The 23307-nt window shown below is 35.6% G+C and overlaps 1 protein-coding gene across 4 annotated transcripts in view; it reads right to left on the bottom strand.

The window, feature by feature from the left end:
- LOC149787514 (uncharacterized) overlaps positions 1-23307 on the bottom strand; it is a 31521-nt gene that overhangs the window by 4841 nt on the left and 3373 nt on the right. Inside the window, exons 1-6 of one of the 4 annotated variants that reach the window (XM_089973637.1) lie at positions 20472-20538; positions 18935-19106; positions 17619-17815; positions 11430-11557; positions 9690-9841; positions 8872-8964 (exon numbers count right to left, since the gene is read on the bottom strand). In XM_089973637.1, the coding sequence (XP_089829763.1) occupies positions 8872-8964; positions 9690-9841; positions 11430-11557; positions 17619-17815; positions 18935-19097 (733 nt within the window). In that variant the 5' untranslated portion in view covers positions 19098-19106; positions 20472-20538. Of the gene's footprint in view, positions 1-8871; positions 8965-9689; positions 9842-11429; positions 11558-17618; positions 17816-18934; positions 19107-19818; positions 20045-20464; positions 20539-23307 lie in introns of those variants that run through there. The other 3 variants (XM_089973638.1, XM_089973639.1, XM_089973640.1) reach the window with 3 other exon arrangements.

The following is a 23307-nucleotide window of genomic DNA, read 5'->3' as shown; positions in this document are numbered from 1 at the left end:
GGACTCCCTCTGTTGGGGTGCAGCTTCAAATAGGGAAAAACTTTGCACCCCACAAATCCAGTGGAAGTTGTGAAGCCATGCCTTAAGAAGCTGTTGATCGACCTGGAATGGTGATCTGTTGATCTGTGGATATAGGTCCTACCAGATCGAACTGGGCTCTTTGAGATGACAGATCTTGGAGATAAAAGCTAGACACTGTGGACTGATCTCCATCCCACAGCATGCATGATTTCGGTTAGTGAACAGTTCCCATCAAATGCTAGGCTAGTGGCAACAGCTCTAACCTCGTGAGCTGAAATGTGTAATAAGTTCATATGAGCTGGGGTTATTTCTCTATATGCAATCCAGGACAAGATATTCTGTGTTGATATATCCTCCTGTTCTGTCATGAGAGATAGAAAAAGGTGTGATCTCCCTCAACACAATGGCTCTGTTTGCTTAAGGTACCACTTCAAAGCCTGAACTGGATTTTGTAGGTGGTCTTCTTTTGATGTGTCCAGACAACACAGGATTCATAACAAAAATCTGATTACCTGTGGAAGGAATCCAGTTCTTGGCAATGAATGAGCATGCCATCATGAGTAAGACTACCCAGCTTACCTCATGTAATTCAGGTGTGCTGATAGAGCATGCATTTCACTAATTCTGACTAAAGTCACTAATGCCATGAGGATGCTGGTTTTGTATGAAAGCTATAGTACCAGAGATGCCCTTGAAATTGGTTCAAAAGGTGTCTTGTTCAGCCAGGTTAATACCCAAGATAGGTTCCACTGAAGCATACGGTTAATGTTTTGGCAGTCTATACTGAAAGTTGGTGAGTAGGTCAGATATGTTCTTATTCTGTCCGATATCCTCCCTTCCATGATCAATAACGGTGTTAGCGATCATGAAGTGTAACCTTTTATCATACTTGGTGCTAGCTTTCTCTCTTTGAAGAGCCAGAAGAGGAAATTAGCTTATCTGTAGTACAGATGCCTGGAGAGGCAGGATAAGCTTGTTTGCACACCACTGCGGTAAAATGTGCCATTTGCCTTCATATGCTTCAGGGTGGTGGGCCTTCGTGCCTGAGTGATTCTCTCCACAACTGGTTGCAAGAATTGTTTAATTCTGAGGGTCTGTTTAATATGATCCAGACATGCAGGTTCAGTACCTCTCGGCAAGGATGAAACAACTGCCATTGTGATTGTTTGAGGAGATGAGGGAAAATCTGAATTTTCCAAGGAGTTTAAGATGCAAGATTTATGAGGTCATTGAATCATGCCTTCTTCCATCTGAGTGGTGCAATCAGGATGAGGCAACAGGCTGATTCTCTAGCTTTCTGTATCACCTTTGGAATCAGATGTGTTAGAGGGTAGGTATATGTAGTCCAGAGCATTCCAATTTAGCGACAGAGTATCGACTGTCCAAGCTTTTGGATCTGGAACTGGAGAGACAAAGATTGGGACATTGGTATTCCACCTTGTCGCAAATAGGTCCACCAACTGATGGTCTCACTGGGTATATATCTAAGTGAAAACCGAGAGATGAAGAGACTATTCAGTCTGTATTAGTTGACTGTTCCAAGACAAAGAATCAACCAGTATGTTTAGGCATTCTGGGATATAGCAAATGTCTAAGGGGATTAGTTGTTGACAACATCACCTTAGAAAGTCAAACATATGTCTGGGGACTTGGTTCCTCCTTGTTGTATGAGAAAAGTCAGAACTGTAGAGTTGTCGGACAGAATGAGAGATCCCTTGCCATTTAAACATTGCTGCCACCAGCAAATGGCTTTCACAATAGTTTTAATCTCCAGAAAATTGATATGCAGATGGTGTTCCTGGGGAGACAATGCAATGCTGGCTTCCCAAATAGATGGTAGTAGGTGGGATCCCTAGTCTTCTGTACTTGCCGTGGTACAGACTGTTATCTCAGGCAGTTGTACTTGCAAAGTTATACCTGCCATGAGCCAAGATGGATGCCCAAATTCTACAGATGGTGCCTCAAATCTGTGCAGATGGGGAGAGGTTGGTCCAGTGGGCAAACTTTTGGCCTCCATTGGGACAAAAGAATCATTTGCAATGGGCACATAAAAGGTGACCTAGGACAATAAGATCCGCTGCTACGTTAAGAAAGCCTATTAGGTGAAAGAATTCCCATGCAGACAGAATTTTCCTCAAAAGTAAAGAAGCCAACATGGTTCAGATTTTCAATGCATGATCCTGAGGGAGACAAACAATGATGCCTGTGTATTGAACTCCATACCTAGATGAACAAATTGTTGAGATGGTACTACGTCAGATTTCTCCTTATCAATGAGAATCCCAGGCTGGATAACAAGGGTTATCATGTCGTGTTAAGACATAACTCACCTGATCTTTCTGCAGGATGTTGTACATGTAATTTGATGTTGCCACCACAGAAATGGTCCAGACATGCAATTCATCATATGAGTGAAGACCCATCAGCTGATGTTGAGTCCCAATGGGAGTTGCCCTGAAATGGTATATAATGTTGTAGGAGAATCACAGCAACATCCTGGAAGTCTTGTGAAAGGGACAAAATGGTATGTCTTTAAGTACACTCTGATGGCAAAGTCTCCTTCTTGTAAGGCATTCCAAAATGTACCGTGATACTTCCATCGAGATCCATAGGGTATGAATGAATTGATTGAGGGTGCTTAGGTCGATAACCGTAGGCTGAGTGCCATTGCCTTAGGTACCAAGAAAAGTATTGGATAAATCCATGGTGAAACACTGGAACCAATGATAAAACCCTCTTGGTGCTTTATCCGCTTTGGCTTGCGAGAACTGTGGGCATCACTGTGTGGAGCTTCAATAGGATGGTTTTCAGAGGTTTGTATCCAATATGTGTCCCTTGGGTCCTTTTGTAGATTTCCAGTACTATCCCTGTATCAATGCTGTGGTTGCAGGGGAGGGAAATAGGTTTCCTTGGTGGCTTGTTTGCAGACTTCTTCAATCTAGTCATTAAAAAGATGGTTAAAGGATAATGGCTTGGTCCTTTGGGAAAGTGCAGGCACAGTACACTGAGATGCATTCTGCCAACTGTAAATCATAGCTGTGGATATAGAATTGGCTGAACTGTGAATCAAGTTGAACCCTGAGGAAGCAAGGCAGAGGGAGCTGCCAATAATGCTGAGTCCTGTGGTGGTGACTTGGATGCCAGAGATATTTTAGAGCAATTAAATGTACACCACTTTGTGACTGAAGAGTAAGAGTTGATTTATATCCCTTGTCTGCCAGAAATTCTCACATTGAGGGAAGGTCAATATGCAGACTGGTGATGTCTTCATTCTGAGCTGTGCATTTCTGTGCTTTTCCAATGGTTCTAATCTATAAGACAAAAAGAGCACAACACATAAAACTAGCCATGCACCCGTCTTTTAGAATGCGATGTTGGTGCAGAGCTGCATCTTAAAAAGCTTACTCAGAAATTGGTCACAGACGGTCTAACAAAGCAATGAAGCATACAGGTAAAATAAAATGACAATACCACCTGTACTGTGAGGAGGAGAGGTATAAACCTATAGGCCTGCACATGTGATGTTTGAATACAGGGTGGGTGTAGAGCAATACCAAATGATTGGTTCCTGGAAAAATGTGATAGCAGATGATCTCTATTACAATACTACCTGGTAGGGAAGTCAAGGATGGCATGTACAGGTAGATTCATTGAAGCTTGCATTCAGAGGCTAAGGAGGCCTGGTAAAGGAAACTCACCTGTACGTACCATAAATGATGGAATTATACATATATTAGGGGTTTCTTAAGGGCATCAAGACATGCACACACATAAATATTGTAGCCCAAACATATCTTGTGAAGTTGCATGGGCTACCCATGTGAGTGACTAAGTGCTCTTGATTGAATGCTTATGCAGATAAATATCTCTCAAGTGTCACCTATAGAAACATGCATGAGCAAGATGAGACTGAGTAAACTGTGTATAGAAAGCTTACCTGTACTTGTCCAACCAGAGCAGAAGCAAAACAGAAATATTCACCAGGTCCAACTAAGCTATTGGAATGAAAGATCTCTGAGGTAAAAGCTAGATGAAGACATCTTTGCCCTCAATCCCACAGCCTGGATGATGTCAGTTAGGGAACAGTTGTGTTCTAGTGCAATGCTCGTGGCTATTGCCCTAACTTTGATGATATGTGCAAGAAATTTATTTGGTCTTGGGTTAGTTTTTCATGCACATAGTGAATAACCCATCATATCTAGGACAATAGAGCTTGAGCAGAAATACTGACTTTTCCTTCTTTCAATAGTAGAAATAAATGAGATCTATGACATTGTTTCAGGTATTACTGTTAAACTGTCACAGGGTTATGATGTAGACACAACAGAGGGAAAAGTCAAATGAAGAAAGAGATTTCATGACAATTAAAGCCCTGATTGTCCTTTAGAGGGAGCCTGTTCTTAGCAACGAAAATGGGACATCATGAGTGAAATAGAAGTACCATGACAAAACTGCAGAGTTTGGTCTGACAAGGCATATATTATGCTGATTTTGCCTGCTGTTCCTAAAATGACTATGAAGGAATTTTGTATGAGATAAGCCAAAAGGGCCCTATGCATTGATTCAAACTGTCCTTTAACCTCAAAAAGACACAGAACATTATTTGGGATATATAAGCTTTAAGTTACATGATATGTTCCTCTCACCTTATTGATAAAAAAAACTCTCCACTTCCCTTAATACCCATTCACAGTGGAATGGCTTTCCTGCCTGAATGATTATATCAACCACTTGTTCAGAGAAATCTTTGCCTATGAGGAACTAGTTTGACATGATCCAGAAAAACAGTTCAAATGAAACACATTCATGGTTGTTTAAGCAGATGAGGAAAGACCATGATTTTCCATGTAATTTCCAGTGCCAAGCTTCACAGAACATTAATTACCTTCCCACTTGATGGAAGTGATCAGGATAAGACAGCACTCAGTTTCCCTCACTTTTTTGCAAGACATCTGGGATCAGAGGTGCTGGAGGGAAAAGGTTTGCCTCCAGATCATTCCAATCTATGGAAAGAACATCAACTGCCCAGGCTTTTGGATTTAGAACTGGAAAGACAAAGGTTGGGAGCTTTACATCCTACTACACTATAACTAGGTCCACCAGTGGTCAACCCCAGCAGGAGCAGATTAGATTGTGGGGTGAATCCACCTTTCAGACTAGATAAGCTGATTCCATCAAGACAGTGAGTCTTCCCAGAATATGAAGGACATACTTCTGATAACACCACCTTCAAAAATCTCAAACTAGGAAGCAAAAGTCTGTGAATTTGGTCCCCTCTTGCTTCCTGATATAATTCACCACACTGAAGATTTCAAGTAGAAAAAGAACACCCTATCTAAACAGTGTCTCCTGCCACAGTAGAAATGCATCTACTATGTTCTTCACCTCAAGGAGATTGATGTGCAATATTCAGCTCAAGGATGCCACAAACAACTTACATCCCAGAATAAGAGTTATAGGTGAGCACCCCTGCCTGCCACACTCACATCTATGCAGATCATAATTCTCCCATTTTCTGAGATGTGGCCTAATGCATCCTGAAACTGGGACTGCTTGGTCCAGTGGATATAGCTACAGTCACCATTTTAACAAAAGACAGGTTCACCACAACCGGTCCCTGTCTGCATTAGTTGATGCTGTGTTGGACCTGGTATTGACCACTGCTAATCAACTTTCTATGCAAATGCTGGTCCAAATGGGCTTCTGTACCTAGTCCAAATGGTCCAAAAGGTGCTTCTGTACCTAGACAAAATGGTCCAAAAGGTGCTTTTGTACCTAGTCAAAATGGTCCAAAAGGTGTTTCTGTACCTAGTCAAAATGGTCCAAATGGCTTCTGTACCTAGTTAAAATGGTCCAAAAGGTGCTTCTGTACCTAGTCAAAATGGTCCAAAAGGTGTTTCTGTACCTAGTCAAAATGGTTCAAATGGGCTTCTGTACCTAGTCAAAATGGTCTAAATGGGCTTCTGTACCTAGTCAAAATGGTTCAAAAGGTGCTTCTGTACCTAGTCAAAATGGTCCAAAAGGTGCTTCTGTTCCTAGTCAAAATGGTCCAAATGGGCTTCTGTACCTAGTTAAAATGGTCCAAAAGGTGCTTCTGTACCTAGTCAAAATGGTCTAAATGGGCTTCTGTACCTAGTCAAAATGGTCTAAATGGGCTTCTGTACCTAGTCAAAATGGTCCAAAAGGTGCTTCTGTGCCTAGTCAAAATGGTCCAAAAGGTGCTTCTGTACCTAGTCAAAATGTTCCAAAAGGTGCTCCTGCAAATATATGTTCCAACTGAAATGGAATATTCTTCTCCATGTGAGAAAACTCAAACTCACAGTTGATAAAAAGGTTGCAAGGTCTCATAAAAGAGCATGCTTCCTAGCATGACAGGAATTAGTAACTGAAGTATGGACATGATTCAACACCAATCTCTCCATCCAAAGGAAGATAACTCATGCCAGATTCCAACCATTGTTGACAGACAAATGTTTAGCATTTTATTGCTAAAAACTAGTTTGTGAGGGCTGATTTGTGAGATAGTTGTTGTACACTTAGGTTACTGTGATCAGGTAATGTATTCAAGCAAAAACATTAAGTATATTAACTTGTGAACATAGAATTCAGAGCAAATCTAGAGACTTCTTTTAAAACACATCTGTAAAATAACTAGTTCTGTCCCTTGACTGTTCTTGATGGACACGCAACACACCATACAGTCAAATCTACATAAAATAAATTTCAAACTTTACAGACAGTGGTTAAAGTCAACATCATTATAGCAAACTAAAGATGATCATTCATTATTGCCGTATTTATTCCTTATACATGTATCAATGTTGTGATATATAATGTGATAGCCTAATATCAAAAAATGTGTATTTGGAGAACAATTGTTTGGTTGGCAGAAAAGGTGACAGGTTATATGGCTGCTATATGTTCAGTCTCTAAACATGCACCACTGAAAGTTTATCATGTAAAGTATGCAATCCTACCTAACTGCTGAAAGCTCAGATGCAATGAAAACATGAGACCAATTCAAGGCTATGGAAAACCATGCACAATGTAAAGTATGGAGAAATAAAATATCAAATATGATTAAAAAAGTTATAAGAAAATGTATTATCAATCAGTGCCTGAAAACGAAATGAACAAATCAATTTCTATTTGGAAAGTTTTCAATTAACTCATTGAGGGAATACATGAAAATCAGACCAATAAAATTCACTCCCTTGTGGTAAATGACACCACTCTCACAGATGAAATTGACATCGCAGATGCTTTCAATCATTTTTCATCAACATTACCACAACATTAAAGCAACCAGTGATGGAAAACAACTTTGATGAACAGGAAAAGTTCTGCACAACAAATCCCTAGAGAGGTATGTTTCTCACAAAAGTAAATTTTGTTAAAAAATGTCTCATTGAACTTGATACGAAGAGTCCCTCAAGGCTCAATTCTAGGTCCATTACTATTTATATTATCTATTGATGATTTACCACTTTTACTGGGTGACTCAATGTCATCTGTAGATATGTATGCAGATGACACATTATCAGACATCCAGAACACAGAGCATAAACTAGAAATTTCTTTACAGGATGCCCTAAACAAACTGGACAACTGGTGCACATCAAATGACATAGTATTTAATACTGGTAAAAATAAAATATTACTTATAAAAAAATGGCAAAAAGAACAAATCTTGATAGTGATGAACTATGTCTAACATAGAAGGATATAAATTTGCAAATGGTCTGTCATGATCAACTACTTTGTGTTTTCTGTAGATAATAACCTATCATGGACTGAACATGTTTCAGTAAAAAAGTTAATTCAAGTTCATGGCTTCTCAGTAGAATAAGACATTATCTCCCAGAAAGACAAAGAAAACTTTTTATACAAGTTATATACAAATCTATTTAGATTACTGTAATCCAGTATGGGGTAATTCAAATGATAAAAACATAGCAAAGCTGGCATGTCTTCAAAACAGAACATTTGGGCTAATATCAGTCCAACAGAAAGCTGGGAAAACTTAGCTGGTAAGTTAAAAATATTACCTATTTACCAAATCGTGTTGAGAAAACCCAAGTTAATGTACAGGATATCCAATAATTGTGCTCCTGTATATCTAAAGTCATTATTCCAGTATAGGCTACCTAGCAATACTTCCCACCTGTGATCCTTGTCTACCAAACAGTACAGAATTCCCAAACCAAATAAGAAATTATTCATAAAAAGTTTCTGATACTAGCGGCTTGAGAGATGTAGTTAAAATGAGAATGAAAACAACTGTATTTTTGTATTCCTTAATGCATCTGGGCATCATTAAATATACTACACATTTATACCTCACATTTATCTGTCACTAACTGCATATTGCAGGCATGTTGACTATGTGGGTTCAATATGTATGGGTGAGTATCCATCTTGAGAACGTGGGTACGTGGGAAAGCCTGCCAGTAGCTTCTCGTGGGTCGGTAGTTCTTCCCTGGGTTTTTCAGGGTTCTTCCTCCACCATTAATACTGGCCGCCATGTATAGCCTATCGTGTGCTGAAACATGGCGTTAAACACTACAACAACAACAACCATCTTGAGAAAGGAAAGAATATAAATATATTGTTGACACATGTATATGCTGTTATGTATGCATGTAAGTGTATATGTGTGCAATAGTATATAAATAAGTTCCTTCGTATGAAGGCCCCAAGGTAGATTAGTTCTTCAGCTAACTGTGTGACCCTCTTTAAATAAAGTTATTTATTATTATTATTATTATTATTATTACGTTACAAAGCAAGAAAGACTGGAAAATGTGTAGTCACACAAACTCGATGTTTTTGAATGACGAGAGGTCTCACCTGCAAATGGAGGCATTAACCCTGTGGCTATGGACCTGGCAGTTGGCATCTTCACAGCATGACCTGCCTTGAAACTCTCAAACATGGTAGGGGCTGAAGTGAAGTTTTAAGCAAATAAAAGTAGATCTGCTAGTAAAGTACAATGACAATTTTTTATCATCAGTCTAAAAATGAAATAATTATTTCATGAAATGATCTGAAATGATTTTAGTAACAATAGATACAGACATTTTTTAAACAGTGTGAATATCAAATATATAGGAAATAACACAAATTGTTAGATAACAGTTTCATTAGCTACAGAGTAACTGCCACTGTAAAATCTTTTTTCCTTGATATTTTCACTATTTTCAAAATCATTTGCCATTTTAAGTTGAATAACAGCCAAACTGTGATCAAAAAGTGGAATATTTCACATCATGTATAACTCATCTACTCAGATTACTAATTTATAACTCATCTACTCAGTGTACTAATTTATAACTCATTTACTCAGTTTACTAATTTATAACTCATCTACTCAGTTTACTAATTTATAACTCATCTACTCAGTTTACTAATTTATAACTCATCTACTCAGTTTACTAATTTATAACTCATCTATTCAGTTTACTAATTTATAACTCATCAACTCAGTTTACTAATTTATAACTCATCTACTCAGTTTACTAATTTATAACTCATCTACTCAGTTTAGTAATTTATAACTCATCTACTCAGTTTACTAATTTATAACTCATTTACTCAGCTTACTAATTTATAACTCATCAACTCAGTTTAGTAATTTAAAAAACGTTCCTTATGAAAACCATTCAGACCTCCAGTTGGCTCCACAGCATATACTCTACATTTGGAACCCCCTGGGGATAGTTTAATGGCAGCTGCTACCCCTGCTACAAGCCCTCCCCCACCACAGCAGGCAACAACCACATCTGGATCTGGGACAACTCTCAATATCTCCATGCCTATACTGAAATAACAAATTTTCAAAGCCATACATTTCTGTAACATACACATTCAAGAAAATAGACTATAGTAAGTCATAAGAGATTAAATGATTGGCTAATTGAACATACTATTACAGTGAAAATGTGAATACCCTTCATCAACACTACTTATTTTTATCATAGCATCCCAGTTACCATATCTTCTGACTGACTGACTCAATGACTGAATAATAAATGAAATTAACTGACTGATCAGTGACTGAATAATAAATGATAATTAACTGACTGATCAGTTATATTTTTGTAACATAGTTTTTCATTAGTTTATTAATGTTTTTCACTTGGTTCATTATTCTGTCAAATATTTATTTTTTATTTTTTATATATTATAAATTTTATATAGTCAACAAATAATTCTTTCTCATTTGCTGGAAAAGAATAATGAAAAAGGTCAAATTTAGAATTGCAGGGCTCAGAATTAGGATTGTTTTCACCAACCTACAGGATCACCAAAAAACATTTTTGATGATATTGCCCAAATTTCACTGATCCTGTTAAAATGAAGCAGAAGCTGGTTCAGTTTCTAAATCAACATTTATTATTCAATAATGTTAACTAAAAACAATGACAATTTCTCATAATACTCAGCACAGAAAGTACACAACATTAAACTCTCTCCTATGTCAAACTGAAGCCATTTATGTTCTTTTCCACAGCATTTCTGGTACTTTCTTAGTCTCTTCTCTTGAACATAATTTTTGCAATCTTGCTCTCTGCTTTCGTCATCTAATTTCTGCTATTTTGGTTGCAGCTGTTGACCTTGCAAATACTTCCATGTTACAATCCTTACAATTATCAGTACACAATACATGTACAACACATGTTCAGCATGAATGATATAAATGGTAAAACACATTGTTCAGTATCATTCTGGATCGCCTGTTGAGTCAGCAAACAAGATTGTTTCCAAATGGTCAATACTAGTCTGATACCCTGTACCTTCTGTTATCATCATTAATCAATCAGTGCTTGGGGCAGTACACCAGGCTAGTTCCATGTGCATGAAGACCTGTTTGACAATAATCAAAGTAACTTACTTGATGAGTGGTTGAGTGGTTTATCATAAGTACATTAGCACCTCAAGCATTTAATGTACCTCATCATGTGCTCCATGTTGGCTGGTACTCAGTTAATGGAATAAACAGACCAGTTAACCATTAAAGGATATGTAGATTCATGACTACTCGTTCACTATTAGCGAACCACTGTAAATTTCACTGCTCCAACAGATTAGTAACAGCTGGGTTTTAGTGATCCATGGGCAAGATCACTAACTGTGGGATAGCAAATTAGTAATGGCTGGGTTTTAGTGATCCATGGGCAAGATCACTAACTGTGGGATAGCAAATTAGAAATGGCTGGGTTTTAGTGATCCATGAGCAAAATCACTAAAGGTGGGATAGCAAATTAGTAATGGCTGGGTTTTAGTGATCCGTGGGCAAGATGACTAACTGTGGGATTGTGGGTTAGCATTAATTTCAAGCCCTGGAATTGAAATTTTGCATTTGTTCCTGGTTTGGCATTAACAACAGTGTTTCTTCTTTTATTTACCTTCCATAGGCAGCTATGAGGTTAGCATCTTCATGTGGATGCAGTAGAAAGTATCCCTTTTCCACATATTCATCAACTCTCTCTTGTATCTGATGTGAGGGCACCTTCTCTGCATGTACACCATAACTCTAGGAGAATATACAGAAGATACTATCTAATTTCAAAACAGTCATGGTGGAACCTCTCTTTAATACTGGCTGCTGGGTATTATTCATTTTTATTAGTTATAAATGAATTTAGGAGTAAGAGTGAAAATTAAAAATAAATTATATTTGCACTAATTTAGGTAGCTAATACACATAAATTTACTAAATTTGATTATAAACATTTTTCTAATGTATGAACTGTTGAGTACTGATAAATACATTTTCATACACAAATCTCCTGGATGATTGATAAGACTGTTGAGTACTGATAAATACATTTTCATACACAAATCTCCTGGATGATTGATAAGACTGTTGAGTACTGATAAATACATTTTCATACACAAATCTCCTAGATGATTGATAAGACTGTTGAGTACTGATAAATACATTTTCATACACAAATCTCCTAGATGATTGATAAGACTGTTGAGTACTGATAAATACATTTTCATACACAAATCTCCTGGATGATTGATAAGACTGTTGAGTACTGATAAATACATTTTCATACACAAATCTCCTGGATGATTGATAAGACTGTTGAGTACTGATAAATACATTTTCATACACAAATCTCCTAGATGATTGATAAGACTGTATGCTGCTGTTTCATGGATGTTATTGGTATTTTCCACATATGGCATATAACTGGCAACATTTGTGGCTTTAAATATTTGGGGTGGGGAGGTGAGTTCTAAAAAGCTGAAATTTATCTAATAATTGTGATTTTAACTCAAAGGAGTCTGCAGGTTTTAATTGTAAATTTGGTTTTTCAAAAGGACTCTAAGATTTAAGTTAACATACAACAACAACTGACATCTGTCAACAGCATGCAATGCAATTTTAAAATGATAATCACAAATTTATAATCATTCAAAGGTTCTGTAATATTAAAACATTTAAAATTATAGTAGAAACTGTCACAAGATCACTTGAAGCATTGTAGATCAGACTGTAACAAAAATGTACTCATTTTCATATGCATTATAGCTTGAAGTAAAATTTAATTTTGTGGTGTCATGAAGATTGCAATATTAAGCAATTAAACTAGCCCCCAAATCCCCATGCTGAAATTGTATCCATCTGTTACAGTACTGAAACTGTACCTATTAGTTACAGTATTGATTTTTTTTTTTTTTTTGAGGCTGTGGGGTTTAGCACCATTTTTCAGCACAAGATAGGCTATACATGGTGGCCAGTATTAATGATGGAGGAAGAACCTGGAAAAACCCTGGAAAGAACCACCAGCCCATGAGAAGCTACTGGCAAGCTTTCTCACATACCCACATAGGCCGAACCTGAGACTTGAACCCATGCAGAGGTGAGATGGCAGTGATCCGTAATGGTGAGTGCTTTAGACCACTTGGCTACTCAGGGCCCCTACAGTACTGAAACTGTATCATCAGTCATAGTATTGAAACTGTACCAATCAGTTACAGTCTTGAAACTGTACCTATAAATTACAGTATTGAAACTGTACATACTAGTTAAGATATTGAAAATGTACCTATCAGTTACAGTATTGAAACTGTATATATGTTATAGTATTGAAACTGTACCTATTAGTTACAGTATTGAAACTGCACCTATTAGTTGCAGTGTAAAACTGTATTGATCAGTTATAGTACTGAAACTGTAACTATTAGTTACTGTACTGAAACTGTATCTATCAGTTATGGAATTGAAACTGTACCTATCAGTTATGGAATTGAAACTGTACCTATCAGTTATGGTATTGAAACTGTACCTATCAGTTATGGTATTGAAACTGTACCTGTTAGTTATGGTATTGAAACTGTACCTGTTAGTTACAGTATTGAAACTGTACCTGTCAGTTATGGTATTGAAACTGTATATATCAGATACAGTATTAAAACTGTACCTATCAGTTACAGTATTGAAACTGTACCTGTTAGTTATGGTATTGAAACTGTACCTGTTAGTTATGGTATTGAAACTGTACCTGTTAGTTACAGTATTGAAACTGTACCTGTCAGTTATGGTATTGAAACTGTATATATCAGATACAGTACTAAAACTGTACCTATCAGTTACAGTATTGAAACTGTACTTGTCAGTTATGGTATTGAAACTGTATCTATCAGATACAGTATTAAAACTGTACCTATTAGTTACTGTGTTGAAACTATCTACTAGTTATGGTATTGAAACTGTATCTATCAGTTACAGTATTGAAACTGTACCTGTCAGTTATGGTATTGAAACTGTATCTATCAGTTATGGTATTGAAACTGTATCTATCTGATACAGTATTAAAACTGTACCTATCAGTTACTGTGTTGAAACTATCTACCAGTTATGGTATTGAAACTGTACCTGTCAGTTACAGTATAGAAACTAAACTGTACCTTTCAGTTACGGCATTGAAACTGTACCTATCAGTTACAATACTGAAACTTTACTGATCAGTTATGGTATTGAAACTGTACCTTTCAATTATGGTATTGAAACTGTACCTATCAGTTACAGTATTGATGTTGTTGTTGTTGTTGTGGGGTTTAATGCCATTTTTCAGCACGATAGGCTATATATGGCGGCCAGTAGTTACAGTATTGAAAATGTACCTTTCAGTTACCATATTGAAACTGTACCTATCAGTTATATGCCACTGAAATGTACCTATCAGTTATATGCTGTTGAAAATGTACATTGGTACATTCTAGCATGCATCTGTGTTTATTTTTGTTTCATATCAGCTAGATTTTGTTGTGAAATTATAGCTCATTAAGGTCTCACATAGTTATGCTCCTTGAACAATTCAATAAACAGTCTTTGCTGATGAATGAACACTGGCAATTTCACTTTATTTACCTTCCACAAAATCTGTAATTCTAGATATTGATAATGTCCTACATCACGAGTTTGATGATGATTAAATGATATTGATGAGATTTGTATCATATTATATATAATTATGGCCATTAATTGATTAAGAATAACATTCAAATGACTTTGAACACACTAGAATTAACATTGTTTTGTTTGAATGCAGTGCACATTCCAAATTAATCAAGGCCCAAAGTTTTCTGAAATATGCTCTAAACTTAATCTCTCATCCTAAACCTTCTAAAGATGAAGCCACAGAATAAATCAGGTTGAAATCAACATGCTTATTTTCATTTATACAGTTCTTACAGGTGTACATTGGTCAGTTTCCACAGAAAAACAAATAAAATTTATTCTCCTGTTCCCATTCAGATGAACAAAACAAATTAAGTTTCAAACGTAGTCAAGCACTTCCTCCTGATCAGCTGATCATTGTAGACAAGATATTGTTAATGCAATTTATCACTATTAAAACAAAAGGGAGGAATACTATACACTAAAACAGCTAATTACTTATTAATCTCTTTGTTTACCAGATGGATTTTTAATTACAAAATGTATTTGTCATTCAAGTTATTCATTTTGCTTTGAAATTAATCGGTAATGCTGTAAATCATGCTTTTTCATTCATGAAATATTACAAGGCTAAATAAATTCTGTATTTTATATATTGGACCCCTATTGACCTCTTCTATCAATCTGATAAAGTTCCAATTACATAAATGAAACATACAAGAAATGCTAGGGCTTTACGAATCCACTTGCCCATGAAACATGCAAAACTGTCAGGGTTTTATAATCCACTTGCCCAACACTCAAGCTCAAGTTTGCAAGGTACTTGCCTGATAGCAAGTCCAAAAGTTGAGAAAGCACGGTCATGTTTCATTTATAATGCTTTATGCCCTGCACATTTCATACTTTCCAACCTTGCCATAGCACATTTCATGCTTATATGTACTGCATTCTTGAATTATATTAGTGTCTGAAATTTCTTTCATCAATCATTAATTTCTCATGATATACTGTCAAAGTCCGACATTTCTATATTATATTTACGTTCAAGATATATTCCACATTTGTTCGCATATGCACATTAATGTGCATAAGTATTTCAAAAACTCATATTTTTACTTAATTATGTTATATATTAAGCAAAATATGTGTGCATGCAAGATTTGGCAACTTTCAAGTCACAACCTAGTATGTATAAATATGCATGTGAACAAAACATTCCCAAATGACCCTTTTCAGTCATTGAGGCATCATTTTGATGTGCAGAAAGTTTCCCTTTCAATGAACTATCACAAATTTGTATGACATCTAAGAAGTTAAGAGACAAAGAATGAAAACTTCTGTGACTTTTTTTAAAATCTAGACTGGCAAGGATACAGTTGTCCCAGATGACCAAGTATGTAATTACTTTTCATTAGAAAAATGTCGCCAATTTATGTTCAAAATGCCACTGAGAATGGGCTATGTATGCAACTGTGATTTCTCAAGTTACAAACATGGTCTCTTTTATATGTCTATCTATGGAGTCATGTATTAGAACATAATATTTTCATGACTTTTACACATTTTAATATCAAGCTTGAATCATGTATCTGTGGTTCTTGACAGTAAAAGTGTAGTGTAGTGGCCAAGTGCATTATGCTCAGTATAATGATTACAGGGAACAATAACTCTTGCAACTCAATTGTCCCCGGGATGAGTACTTGAGAATTGTTTTCCCCAAGCCCTGAACATCATTCAATTTACTCTGCTTTAATTGTTTTCCTTTAGCTGTAATATTTCATTGTCATATTATGAGGCAAGTTCAATTCTCCTTAGAGCAAGTTCCTGTCTGGCTTAAGCCCCAGAAAAGCTGAATTATAGTGCAACTGAAACGTACATAGAAAACTAGGAAATCAAATAGTATCACTGGGCAAACAAACTTCCTGAACATTTTTCCACCCTAGGATCATTCTATCACTTTATTTATGTAGCTTTGTTTAATAACTGCTACTTCATGTAATCAAAGATGTATACATGTACCAGAATCTGGTTATACTATAGTCTGGTCATAACATAATCTGGTTATACTATAATCTGGTTATACCATAATCTGGTTATAACATAATCTGGTCATACCATAATCTGGTTATACCATAATCTGGTCATACTATAATCTGGTTATACCATAATCTGGTCATACCATAATCTGGTCATACCATAATCTGGTCATACCATAATTTGGTTATACTATAATCTGGTTATACCATAATCTGATTATACCATAATCTGGTTATACCATTATCTGATTATACCATTATCTGATTATATCATATTTTGGTTATACCATATTCTTTGTTACATCATACTCTGGTTATACTATCTGAATTTGTATTCATTTTACTACAGTTCCATAAAAACTTGTAATAACTTATGTACCGTATATACTCACTTATAAGTCGAGTCAAACTGCAAACAAGAAACATCCTGCTCTGCCATAGCATAATGCACCTGCAGATCAAAATCTATGTTGTTTATTCTACTGATTATTCCTAACAAACTGCACAGGCACAGATCTGCTCGCATATTATGTGATGGCAGATCTGGGCCTGTGTAGTTTGCAGTTGGACTCATAAGCGAGTATACAAAAACAATCCCTTCATCACTCAAGTCCTAATTTCACCAAGACAAGTCTTAAATTTAAATCTGAACTTAAGACATTTGAATGGTTAATTTTAAGCCAGACTGATCAATGGACTCCAGACTTAAGTCCAGTCTTATAGGAAATGGAGGGGGCCCCGAGTGGCCGAGTGGTTTAAAGCGCTCTCCGTTACGGATCATTGCCATCTCACCTCTGTCTGCATGGGTTCAAGTCTCGGATTCAGCCAATGTGGGTATGTGAGAAAGCTTGCCAGTAGCTTCTCATGGGTCGGTGGTTCTTTCCGGAGTTTTCCCAGGTTCTTCCTCCACCATTAATACTGGCCGCCATGTATAGCCTATCATGTGCTGAACAATGGCATTAAACCCTACAACAACAACAACAACAATTAGGAAATGGAGACTGGAGAACCTTGAAGAAACCAATGTGATGGAGAACCACTAACCCTGACACATGTACAGAACCTAATTCAGAGCAATAACTAGTGCAATCCAACATTCTCTGTCATAATTTTATCAAGACTGATTATTTTGTGTTCTGTACCTGTATAAGTTTAACTCTGTCATCTGGTGCAGAATGGGGCAAGACAACTACTCCACTCAGACCCTGCTTTTTCAGGCAATAGGCAAATGCCTTCCCATAATTTCCAGCTGATAAGGTAACTGGCAATTTCACTCCAGCTTTTACTGCAGATGGTAAATGATTCATTTGGTTTAGCACTCCCCTTATCTTAAAAGAACCTGAAAATAAAATAAATGAAGTAAACAAATTGGCATCAAAACACTTTCATAACATGAGCATACAAATCATCATGATAAAAATAAATCACATCTTTCACACACTCCATCAAAGAATTCCCTTTTGGAACACAGCACAGAAAATCAACAAAATGTTTACCTGGTACAGGTTTTTGGTTTGTCTGGAATAGGTCCACCTGAAGATCAAGGTCTATGTCATTTTGTCTATTGATTACTTTTAACAAACTGAACAGACTCAGTTCTTCTGGTGTATTATGCAATGGCAGATCTGGGTCTATGCAGTTTGCAGTTGGATTCATCTTATAAGCAAGTAACGATGTTAAGACCTGACATCTGTACTGCTTTCTTCCATTTGTGCAGCTGGTATTTCTCCTATGCTACTAACAGAGGGTCAGTCTAATAAATTTGTCAAAAAGGACTGGTGGGTTCATTATCGGATAAAAATATATCAAAGTAAATAATGGCAGGTGAGGTTATCAATAACATGCCAATCAGGTTTTTTTAGCCTTTAAATTATTAAACAGGTGATAGGAAACAAATAGATTTTCTCCTTTGTTTAGTGTGGTTGGGTATTTTACAGCACAGCAACTCAAGCAGGTTATTTAGTGCAAACGCAAATAAAGTCAAGTACCTTGCCCAATATCACATCATAGTAGCCAACCCGATCCAATTCGATGTTTGGATCTAAACCTGCATCATTTCAGACTCGAGTCCAGCATGCTAACCAATAAGTCACCATGGCTTCCATATCCATTAGTCACCTCTTACACTTGCGCTGACCTCTATGATATCACCATGACTGCAGAAGGCTCATCATATTAGAATCGTGACTATGTGTATTGGATACATAATAAATTCACTATTTTTATTGGGATACCAAATTTTTTAGATTTCATCACTGCTACACATCATGAATTAAAGGACCCAATGAACAATTATCTTTTTAAGAGAACAAAAGGGCCCTTTTTCCAATCGACAACGTAAATAATTCTAAATATTTCTTTTTTTGTGAAACAATGAACATTTACATGCAAAATAATAAAGGCATTAACAGTGTCATACAATTCCCGAGGTACTGATGAAAAGAAAGATAGGTACTACCTGTACTTTGCATGTTCTCTAGCTTGAGGTAGAGGTCAAAGGACTTGTCAAGAGCTGGGAATCTGTCCTGGACATGACAGGCCAGGGGTGTCTGTATAATATCTGGGCTGGAATAAAGGACTTCAGTGGCCTTCTGGATATGCTCTAGGGTTATTTCTTCCATTGTATAATGCTAAAGCAAAGAGAAAGAAAAGCAATGATTTTCTCACTTTCAAAAGAATGCTGCAGATGCATCATTTCATAAGGAATGACAACGTGAAAAATGTGGTTAAGTTAATGCATGCAAAATTATTATCCTATTAAAAGCATCAGAATAGTTGATAACAGATATATTTTGAAACGTTGTGGAACCAACACTTGTATCATAAGCACATCTTTCATTTCGTACACTGAGATAATTATTTCTACATGTCTATCACTATTTTCCATGTGGAACTAATTCATAATGAAGTGTTACTATTTTCTTAGGCAGTTTATACTCATCGAGAATTTTCATGGCATTGTTGAAAAAGTTAATATAATTAGCAGAATGTAATGTTTGAAAAGGAACTCATTTTTTTTAACAAATCAATGATAATATGTGTTCTGGTGTGAAAATCTCCAATTAAAAACACATTTACTCAAAGCAGATGTCATTTTAATTTAGTATGCAAACAAATAATTTCATCTTTAATAGAAAAACTTGAATCTGACGGAAGATCATAGAAAACTCCGAAATAAATGTCATCAGTTTTCAAACCAGTTTAATCTACTTTACACCAAAGTATGCAAATCTGAGTCTCAGATTCAATGAGAGTTACAAAAGAAGATAAATAATCCTTTAGTAATCAAACATGGAGTAAGCCTAAGGCTATGGCAAATATAGCACTGTCAGGAGACATTACTTTCTGGCTTGCATAATTCTCTTTCCACTTAGGTTCAGGAACAGTGGTCCGCTTTTAGTTATTTTCATACAAGTTTTGGCATACTAGAATGCAAAAATAATGGAACCCAACAAAATAAATATCTGGGCATATGTTTATGACTATAGGTATAATGGTAACAACTGAACAACTCCAGCAGGTCTCACAGTAACCTGAAATTGTGAAAAATGTGAAGTTTACAAGTTTAACCTCCAGCAGAGTGTGGGGGTGGGGTGAGGTGGTGGAGAGAGTTATCTCCCCTTTTGTGACCCTGAACTATTTTTTTTTATCGAGTTAGTGCAAATAAGTTCATAAATCTATATGAAACAGTTTTAACGAAGGTCCAGAATTTGTGTTACATTTCATGACAATGAATACTGGACAAGGCAAAGGGTATGCATTTCTCTGTTGACAAATGTGACTTAACATAGCTTTCATTCGTTGTCTATTTTATACCGGAGTGCTACTGCTAGCCTGCCAGGGTTCGTGCCCTTAATATGAATTGTACGCGTACATTATAATAATGTGTTAAACTACTAAAATCTTTGTTGAAATTGCTAAACTATATCGGCTTAATTTATTCATAATTGAAATATGTGTAAAAACTCTAAATTCTTTGCAAGCTAACATTTTACCAAGCGACAGCGTATCAATATTTGTCTATTTCCGGTTGTACGTCCATAGTTCGTGCCCCTACAATAATCCCACGTGACATACGTTTGGAATGTAACAATAAGGGCAAGGTAACCGTTTATAATGTTCCTATAATATTAATATGTGCATCTGTAATATATTTCTTCTTTTTTTCAAATGCATATTAGCTCTAATAAAACGCTTACAAGTATTTATTTACAAAATATCAAAGAAAAAACATTGTTATATATATATATATATATATATATATATATATATATATATATATATATATATATATATATATATATATTAAACTTTCGATAAAATAATATTTGCAGATGTTGAAACTTTTAGAGAAATTGATATTTAAAACAAACAAGATTTTTTCCCTTATATTAAAAGATCAGTGAAAAATTTTATTATGTAGATTTCCATTAGATACATTATTCCTAACATGATATAAGAAATCTATATTATAGTAACCCAGTTTTTTCACTGCCTTTGTCGTCATTAAATTTTCTGTCGTGCGTTGCTCGCTGATAAATAGGCGGGAAAACTAACATGTGAACAGATCCTGTCTTGAACAGCCAACACTCTCTCCAGGTCCACTGTTACATATATTGGATTTAATTTATATTTAATTTAAGCTGTATTTGATTTGATTTGATTTGATTTGATTGTTTGTGGGTTTTGAGGTCTTTTTATTTTCTTTACATGTCAATGTAATGTAATTTTGTTTACTAGGAATTTTATATTTTCCAGAAAATTCAGTTTGATCTGAGTTTTCCTTACATACCTAATAATAGAAACATTTGTTTCTATTTTTGACATAGTTCCTGGCCTTGGTTGAGGGTCAAGTAAATAACTTTTTTCTAGGAGTAAAATGATTGATTCTTATCAAGGACATTCGTCCTCAATTTCGCAATTAGGCATTTCCGAAATTGCGAAATACTTAGTATTAATAGTGATGTTGAGAGAGAGAGAGAGAGAGAGAGAGAGAGAGAGAGAGAGTCCGGGCTTTTAAACACTTGATGTCAAGTTGTTTTTTTTTTCTGTTGTGACCAGCATTGAAGTTTTGAAGTTCTGAGTTTTTGAAGTTTTTGAAGTTTCTTCAGATTATTTGGACTCTAAAAGATTAATACGTTTTTCTGGGAAATATTATTGTAGTCATAGAGAACTCTTGAACAAGGACCTTCCTTGAAAATTTTATTTGAATTTCCAAGACCAGAGGATTATTTATTATGTTTCTGCAAGGAACTGTAGACGTCAACACATTATAGGCTACAGCATACGTCATTGCCTTCCATCTTTGATTCTTCGTCGGGACTCGAACTTGAAATAATTAGCACATTTCAATATTAGGACTTCAAAAATTTTATTCGTGGATTATTCTTGTATTAGTTTTGGATTTGATTCTGCAAACCGTAAGTTCTCATATTTTTATTTTTTTTTTAATAGCATTTTTCCAGGGAAATAAATTATTTGTTACATTTTTCAAAGCTTGTTATTTTCACTCTTTCTTGTGTTACTGTTTATTCGAGCCTAAACATGTAACACCACAAACTTGAAACAGGCGCTGGAGGTTGCGAGAAACATGCGGCAGCAAGCATTGACGGATACGAATGTTAGGATGGTCGACGATACCGTGAGTCTTATAGTTTGCGATCGCGTTATAAATACACTGTCCATGAAGATATTATATACGTGTATTTGTTGTTCTTTACACTATATTAAAATGTATTTAATTTCCAGTTTAAATCAGATAACTAGGGGAAATTATCGATAAACAAACGCCATGTAGATTCCAGGTTAAGCAAGGGTAGTTACTCTGATATTTTGGTAATACTGAGAGAGAAAAAGATTTTTACGATGGCACATACTTGGCCTAATTTTGGGAATTGCATGTATATGTTGCACAAAGTGTAAATCAACTTGAAAAGTGGATGCTACTTCCATGCCACTCATTCTGTAACACATGCCGTCCAACAGAAACGCATGGGAACAGGTCTAAACGTACCCAAACCGGAACGTATCCAAGTCAAAATGTACCCGAACATAAACGTACCGTAGTCAGAAAGTACTCAAGTCAAAACGTACCAAAGTCAAAACGTACCCAAATTAAAACATGACCCACACTCGCTTTAAATAATGATATTTTCTATGTCGCAATAGAAACATATATGTATACATCTGATGCTTAAAACTTATTTTGACCTTTTGTAATTAAAATGCTAAAAGCACAAAAATAATTTCCATTGCGTCTTTATTTGCGTTGCGTTTAATTTTCAGAAGCATTATAAATTAAACTCTATTTAGATGATTTTTTGTTCATGTGAGTCAACACATGTTTCCAGTTCACTTGACTGTAAGCGATACACTTGATTAACATTATAATTACATTTCGTGCAAAACAGATGCAAGAAAACTGTCTGCTAATGAACATTTTTTTTAAAATGATAATTACCATCTCTGCCGAACGTTTGATTGGATTTGGGTGGATTGCAGGTGTTACATTTTATATTCCAGCCGATCTCATTATCTAAAATTTGTTAGGAAAACATGTATTTAATACAGCTAAATATTTTGTATTACTGCTTAAAATAACAAATATTTAACAAAAAGTAGTAAAGTATTACTGATGATTCAAGCTGGTATGATTTAAATACGCCATGGAATAGAAAATGGAATGCAATGGAAATAAAATAAAATATGAAATGGAAAAATGGAACGCAACGCAGATAAAGACGCAATTGAAATTAGTTTTGTTTTTAATTTTTTTATTGTTAAAAGTCAAAATAAGTTTTCAATCATATATATATATATATATATATATAT

Source organism: Sinohyriopsis cumingii, chromosome 11 (genome assembly GCF_028554795.1).
Source record: "Sinohyriopsis cumingii isolate HCF-2022 chromosome 11, ASM2855479v2, whole genome shotgun sequence".
Classification (NCBI taxonomy): Eukaryota; Metazoa; Mollusca; class Bivalvia; order Unionida; family Unionidae; genus Sinohyriopsis; species Sinohyriopsis cumingii.
Note: the sequence above shows the minus strand (reverse complement) of the source record. Positions and strands in the feature narration are given on the sequence as shown.